The following is a 7,734-nucleotide window of genomic DNA, read 5'->3' as shown; positions in this document are numbered from 1 at the left end:
AATAAAATCATTTAAAAAAAAAAAAAATGTATTTGTCAAAGTGGATTTAACTTACTTAACTAACTTAGACGCTTCTGAAAATTCGACCTGCATCACCAACACAAAGATGTGACAGAAAAATTATTATTTATACACAAAAGCATGCATGCAAGTAGATAACAGATTCTACTTTGAAGTTTATAAAATAACTCTATTTGAATAGTCTATGAACTTCATATTTATTTGATGCTCCCTCTTCCCTCTAATGGAACAAAGGCTTTTGAAATCCCAAACTAGTTTAAAAGAATTAAAGCAGATGAAAATTTTCTCAAGGACCAGCAGCTTGTGGGTTGACGTGGGGAACTATCTTTGCTTGGAACTATAACAAAAAAAGAGGTATTCTGACATACTGACAAATGCATTGTGTGGAATAATATCACAATATTCTGCACAATTGATTTATAAAAGGTTATGCTGAGTGCACATATACAAAATATACATATTAGAGCTGGCAAAGGATTTTGTTCAGTTGAATTGATATTACCACAAATCTCCTCTTCATCAGTTATTGTTTGTACTGACACCCAGTACGTCATTTGTAACGACTCCCTGCTTCTATCTGGCACTAGTGTTTGCCAGAGTGGCATTCAGACATCTCTGAATACCAAGGGCCACCCAGCAAACAAAGACTGTCCCAGAAAAGGGATAATCAAAGGAATATTTTAGGACTGTAATTAAATTGACAAAAAAATATTAATTACCTACACCATAGTTACTGCTGTACCTCTTTTTACCACATGCTTTTCCCAGTGCCTTTTCTGTTACAGTTGGTCTGGGTTGGTCTAGTTCTTCATTCCATACACAATTATTTACATCCATTCCTTTGCACAGGGTTATAAGAACTTAGGGAAGTTTCAAACTCTGGAAGTTTTAAATCTTGTAGGAAACAGCATAGACAGACGTGCCAAGATTCCACCAAATGTATCTTTTCATTAAAAATTACATCTGCTGATGGAACAGGCTTTACTGTTTGACAAATGAAAACTTTCATAAAAACTAAGTGAAACCTGAAGCAAAAGGCTGAGAAGACGATTGTATGATGTGTCTTCAGCTTATCAGATTCAAGGCTTAAAATAGATCTAATGGGGAAATAATGTCCAATTCCACAACTATGCTGAATGTGCATTCTAGAAGTGAAAAAGGAAAGAGAAGGTACATAATGATTTTCCTGACACTATGATTTGGAACCTCCTGATTGCCAAGAATGTGGTCTTACTAACAGCCACTACGTCACAACTCATAATAAATCCATTATACGCATGTATGCTTTTTCAGAAGTTACACAAAGGTGTTAGAAAACTTGCATTCTTGGTACCTCTGATATCAACATTTAAGACAGACAAAAGAGCACCTACGAAGTAAAATCCAAGGTGACAGTAGCTTGGAAGAAATCCAAATGTTCCTAACTACAGCAAATTTGTTAGTGTTCCTAAACAAAGCCAATGATCACTGGCAGAGTCAGACCTTCAGAAAAACTTAAATATGAAAATTGAGTCAGCATAAAAGTCAAATAACCTAGTACATACTCTTGTTTCAAACTTTCCCTTTTTAAAGGGAAAGCATAGCATAGCACTTCACAGTATTTCAATGTAGCAAATACAATTATTTGTTTGAAAAGCTTCACTACTCTGATTTTTGCCTCACTATGTGTGAAAGGAATATGACCACCATCTAAGCTGGTCTGTCATTTTCATACGGATAGATATCCACATCACAGCAACAGACAAAGGTACAGATACATATCAATAGAACACTAATTTTAAATGTCTAGAAAATCAGATTATCCTGAATGGTTAACATTATACATTCTAATGTAAAGTTAATGTATTAAGGCTACTACAATTCTAGATGCCATAAAATGGTTTCAGTAGAATGGTCACGTAAATTGAAAAGAAAACCGATGTCCCTGGAAATTGAGAAAAATTTTGCCCCTAGATGAGAAATTTCTTATCCAGTCATTGCATCTACCAGTCAAACATTTTTCTTCCTAGTTACGTGTCTTTAAAAGAGCAGGGACACAGGTCATTGCCAAATGCTAGCAAAATGAGAAAGCAGCTCTTCACAGATGAGTCTGAACCTGCCAGTTTGTGTAATCTGAATTATTTGTTCAAAGAGTTCTGTTCATCCATACTCTCCATTAGCAACAGAAATTGTAATTAAATTACAGAATGTAGGAAATGTATGGCCCTCACTGGTGCAATAGGTAGGTTTGCCTAGCACATAGTGGTAGAACTCATTAATCTGGGAGGAAAAAAAAAAAAAATAAAAACACACAGAATAAAATGTAGACATTCTCTATTCATCCACTTCGTTTGAGTACAGCACGAAAACTTGTTGATGTATAGCTTTGGTAACTGATTGCTTAGCACGGCTCTTAACAGATGTCACACACTGACGGAACAATGGAAAGGACTCAAAGATTTCTCAGTATGAATACAGAGAACCTATAGGCCTGTGTAACATGTGACACTCAGAAAAATTAATTCTAACTAATTTGTACAGTGGATTAGTTAAAAATCAAAATATTCCTTTGTCAAAATTCTCACCAGAAATTAAGAAGCATGTTTAACTTAGCTTAGGTTAATTCACTTTACTTGCAGGCCCGCAAGTGTTTAACATTGCTTAAGTGATCCCCTGTAAGACTCACACTTTTGGTAATTTAATTAAATTTACCTGAGTATCTAATTATGGACAAGACATTAAAAAGAAATGGCCATTAACTACCACTTCTCTGTAAAATATGAAGGATGTAACCTATCTAACTTCATTTAATCATAGACATCCTCAGTTAATGAATAAAGGCTCTGAAGTACTTGGTTGAAATGTAGTCTTGTATGAGTTTTGTTCAGCTGGGGGAGAAAGGAAAGGAAAGTCACCTCTTCTCTAGAGAAATGACCAAGTGAGTTATGTTTAGGCACATATCACTATATCTGCCAAAGAACATATACATAGGACATCAAAATAAACTTAAACTGCACACCTTTATGAAATGTTCAATTTTTATATTTACACTATAATTAGTACAAAATTGCCTTTTAAGTTTTCTTTAGCACAAGACAGTATCTACTGGACTTGATACCCTAATATGTCAAAACAACTACTTTTAAGTATGACAAAGTAATCTAGGAAGAGTTATAAAGAATAAGACACCATTTTCAAACTATACATAGTGTTTGCTTTTGCTTCTAAAAAGGTACTTGTGTCGCCAAAAGTTTTTTAGTTTTAAATAAGCAGGGCAGGAGGGGGGAGGGGGAGGAGGGGGAGGGAGAGGAGAAAGACTGGTTGTTCATACTAAAGCCTTTACTGTAATAAACTAAATATATTTACAATTTATACAAATGTTTGACCTTCAACAAAAATACAAAAACATATCACAAGATGCAAAATCAGGAAACAAGTTCAACTGAGACACCACTGCTCTACACAGGACAGAATGCAACTTGAACTGCAAGAAACAGAAAGGTATTTATCCCCCATATTCAGGCAATGAGAACAATTTGCATGAGGTCACAAAGAAAGAAAAAAATAAAAGGCTCCAACGTTCTTCAGTAGACTTGGCTTTTTAAAACTATCTCAAGAACCTAGGCTACATCTGTCCATCTTGCCTCTGTGTTCCATTTGGTCCACGAAGCCAATATTTAGTTGCTGGATGTTGCCTTCTATTTTGAAAAATCGGAGTAGTTTCATGGCAAGGTCTGGAAGCTCAATACTTTTGTTCCTTTTTAAAAGGCAAAACCTTTCTACTTCTACAATTTAGAACAATTTTGGCCCAGTTCAACTTCTAAAAGTTATATCCCCATCATAGTTTTCAGTAGATAACTTCATAGACTGTAGCCTTTTTGTCTCCAGAGCCCGTGACTATGTACTTATCATCCACAGAGATGTCACAGCTAAGCACTGATGAAGATTCTTTGGACTAGAAGAAAAACAGAAATATATTGCATCATTAAAAAAAAAAAAGTCTGCTACCCTCATGTCAACATCCCATTTTGGGTACATTGGATAGATCACATATGTTCACCTATGTGAGTCCACTCCTGGGATTCTGGGTATTCTATTTTTTTAATTTAAGAGCATCACCATCCTCACCTGGAAGATACTGGCTCCGTAAGGAGTTCTCCATGCATTGAGAAGGTTATCTTTCCCAGTACTCACAAACCATTTACCTAGAATATAAACCAGAAGGACTATCAAAACATATGAAACATATCTCATAGACTTTGGGTTTTCAACACACACCTACAGAATCTGTTAAACAATTACCATTCTAAAAGCCTGCATTACTAATCAACATAGTACTTTTGCTTACAATTGATGTAGACATTCATGCTTTTGCAGTGTATCAAATACTAGGATATCCACAGACTCTGCGAGCAGAAAAAGCTTTTTACACACAAATCAACCCTCACAGCAGCCTTTAGACAAACAGATGGTTGTCTGTAGAGAACTACACTTCAATTCATCTTCAGAAACATTTTTTCATAACTTAAGAAAATGAGATACTAGTTTGGATCATCAGATGAGCTATAATTATGTAATGGCTAATTGTCAAAAGCATGCACTGGAGCCCTGACCTCCAGTTCTGTGTTCAGGGCAACTTACCACAGTAAGCAAACTTGAGTGACAATACACAACTCTCATGAAGGTGCAGTTGATATTTGTCTGGTTTATTTACATGTAGCACTTCTACATTGCTGCTCTCCATTCCCACAGCTAGCCATTCACCAGTAGGACAATAACCAAGGGAAAATATCTGAAAATTAAATCAAATTTACACTTTTTTTTTTATTACAGATACACTTTTTTTTTTTTGCTCTGCAGTAGTTACAATGATTAGGAGAGGGAGAGAAGGGCCAAATAAAATTCATATAGTTCAATAGCAAGACTGCTGTTCAAAACTGAAGTGACTAATTAAGTCCTGATCTTACTTATTAACTTAGAAAAATAGTGAAAGACAGTAGTGTCAAGCTACCATTTTGTTCTGGAAGCTAAACATATGAAAGCTGCAAAACGCAGCCAAAAAGAAGAGAGGGAACAAACTGCCAGTTGCACTGGGCTCCATCTCAGCTTTCATCCCAAATGTTTCCTTCCACCGCATCCACTCCCCCGAAGCTGTAGGAAAATCCAGTTACCTGTGACGTGAAGTCATGCTGTTGTAACTGTCTCCCCTCTCTCAAGTCCCAGGATCTGACTGTATTATCCAAACCTCCTGTCCAGAGCTTGGTACCATCATTAGAAATGTCAATACAGCTGGCTCCATCTGTGTGGCCCTGGAATTGCCTGATAAAACAAACCAGATTGAATAATGATTTCCTGCCACAGCTTAAGGTAAACACTGTTGTGGTGTTAGTTTTGGACTCTGTATGTGTGTGTCATCTCTTCTGTATCTGCTGATGGGCAAAAATCAGCCCCTCCCTCTTACTATGAAATACAACAGTACTACAAAAACATTTTCCAGGTGTTACAGAAATGAATTGCATCATGGCAAAGTCAAATATTTCCTATCAGGTTTTGAAAAGGAAAAGAAAAGCTTGCAAGAACACTGAAGTACAGTATCTACATGTTCAAAAGCACTAAGGACAACTCAGATTAAAACAAGTGCTGAGGGAACAAAACTCCTCCAGTTTCAGAAAACAGCTTCTGTGTTTTTCTTTGGCTGCAAGTCAAGATGATAAACAAGAAGCAGAGATATTAATAGGAAGGGATCCAGATAGTTAAACACAAGCATTGCTGACTCAGCCAAGCTGCATTCTCTGTGGCAGGAGATCACAAAAATCTAAATTGTACAGTTTGTTTTAAAATCTTCTCACTAGTATTTCTCAGCTTTCAGCAACCAGAAGGTCATCTCAAGTTTTCCTTAATCCTTTGGCAAAAGCCGTCTGAGATTTCTGCATTTTTCATCAGCAATTAGCTTCAGGAAAGTCTTGTGCCTCAGTGTGAAAGGTGGAGGGCGAAGGGGGCAGGGAAAGACAACTAGCTTGGGGATGGAGAGTATGAATCACCAGGAGCTGCCACAGAAAGGTCATGCGGCACATTTTGTTTTGTAGCTCCGGTCTCAAAATTCCACGTTATCATTAGCAAGATCAGCCAGTAAGTGGTGGGAACATCTACAGCAATCATCCAAAAGGCAAGACAACCATAGATGGAGAGAATGCACCTTTCCAGAGACTAAACATACACAAGACGAACTGAAGATTTTGTAACTAAAATCTTCTTGGTTGACCTAAAAATTCAACAAAATGTAAAAGTTGCATACATATTAATATGCACATTAATTTAGGCTAATTATTGATATACAGGAAATTTAAGAGAGACACCGTGGACTAAGCAGACTCATCAGCTTTAGTGTTTGGAACATTTAAAATATCATATGCCTTCTCAGTTTAGGCTCTCTCTTCTCTTAGCATTGTAAGCCACCACTACTTTGGTAAACAAACCAAAAATACGTCTTCTAGTAAACCACACAGTCAGTTGCTAAGAGCCACAAATGGACCTCTCTTTATTCCTCTGTCATAGTACTGAAGCTGAATACTGACCTGTCAGACATTTCAGTCTTCTACTAATATGTTCATTAATCAAAGGTCTAACAAAAGATTTCAGAAGTTTTTTGACATTGGTATCCATTTACTACACTTTTTGCAACCCATTGTAAAAGTTTTATAGATCAATTTCTCCTCCAAAACTCAAATACCTTCCTCTCATGAATGAGCAAGCATCATTCCTTTATGCTTCCTAAAGAACTGAAATAATCCACACTTTCAACCACTTTTGTAAGATTTAATTTTATTACTTACCATTACTAAGTAAGAACTGAAAATTTTCTTTATTACTTAACTTGGCTTAAGACAACGGAAAAGAACAAACCTCAGAGAGTTCCCTAAAAAGCATGTCCAGGCTGCATCAATCACAAATCAGCAGAAATGCTTCGTGTAGAAACCTCCAGACAAACCCCAGCTAACTGAAACCAACAGTAACTTTTACACTGACTGAAGCAGGTTATGGAGCAACCCTTCAGTCCCCAAAAATGCATCTTCCAAGACTAGATTGAAGCTACTAAAACTAGGTTCTGCCCAAGTCATTGGAAACCGCATTCTTTGGATAAGAAATAGTATTTACTTTGCTGTCATGAACCACTATTCAGGGAGATAAACATTTATGCATCTGTCCAAAGAGCAACTTCTATTAATGCCTTCTGTTACCAAGTAATGCCTTACCTGACCAGTGTCTGATTGTGGAGATCCCACACTGCGATGTTCCCATCACTGCAGCAGGAAAAGCAGACCTTGGAATCAGGGCTGATAGCCAGAGCGTAGCAGGCAGGGGCTGAGGATGTCAGCTCTGCTTTTATACGAGGAGTTGGTGCTGCCAGGTCCCAGATGGATAATGTGCTGGCTTCACCACCAACTATGAGGGTGCATCCATCAGGTAGCAATTTACAAGAGCGGATGTAGTTATCTCTGTTCTGCACAACACAAATCACCCCAGTTACCTTAATACATGCCTGCCAATAATGACCACTAATATGATTCTGACTGCATCCAAGTTTTAAACAGTATGCTACTTTTTCCGTTACCAAGGTACTGGAGAGGAACCAGCAGATCCTAAAAGGTTTCAAGCACCTATTCCTCACCAGTAACCAGAAACTGCAACTGCAGAAATTAAACTGCAGACTCCAGTTGCCACAGTTTACTCTGT

At 37.1% G+C, this 7,734-nt stretch overlaps 1 protein-coding gene across 1 annotated transcript in view; it reads right to left on the bottom strand.

Moving 5' to 3' along the window:
• Nucleotides 1-3,027: 3,027 nt before the first annotated feature.
• The window catches only part of TLE1 (transducin-like enhancer of split 1 (E(sp1) homolog, Drosophila)), a gene marked incomplete at its 5' end in the record, with an annotated part of 32,225 nt that continues 27,518 nt past the window's right edge, over nt 3,028-7,734 (bottom strand). Inside the window, 5 exons of the mRNA XM_008949948.1 lie at nt 3,028-3,955; nt 4,129-4,205; nt 4,642-4,792; nt 5,172-5,319; nt 7,254-7,501. Of these exons, the coding sequence (XP_008948196.1) occupies nt 3,848-3,955; nt 4,129-4,205; nt 4,642-4,792; nt 5,172-5,319; nt 7,254-7,501 (732 nt within the window). The remainder of the gene's footprint in view (nt 3,956-4,128; nt 4,206-4,641; nt 4,793-5,171; nt 5,320-7,253; nt 7,502-7,734) is intronic.

Source organism: Merops nubicus, unplaced genomic scaffold (genome assembly GCF_000691845.1).
Source record: "Merops nubicus isolate BGI_N331 unplaced genomic scaffold, ASM69184v1 scaffold15781, whole genome shotgun sequence".
NCBI classification, from domain to species: domain Eukaryota; kingdom Metazoa; phylum Chordata; class Aves; order Coraciiformes; family Meropidae; genus Merops; species Merops nubicus.
This window is presented reverse-complemented; position numbering and strand designations above follow the sequence as displayed.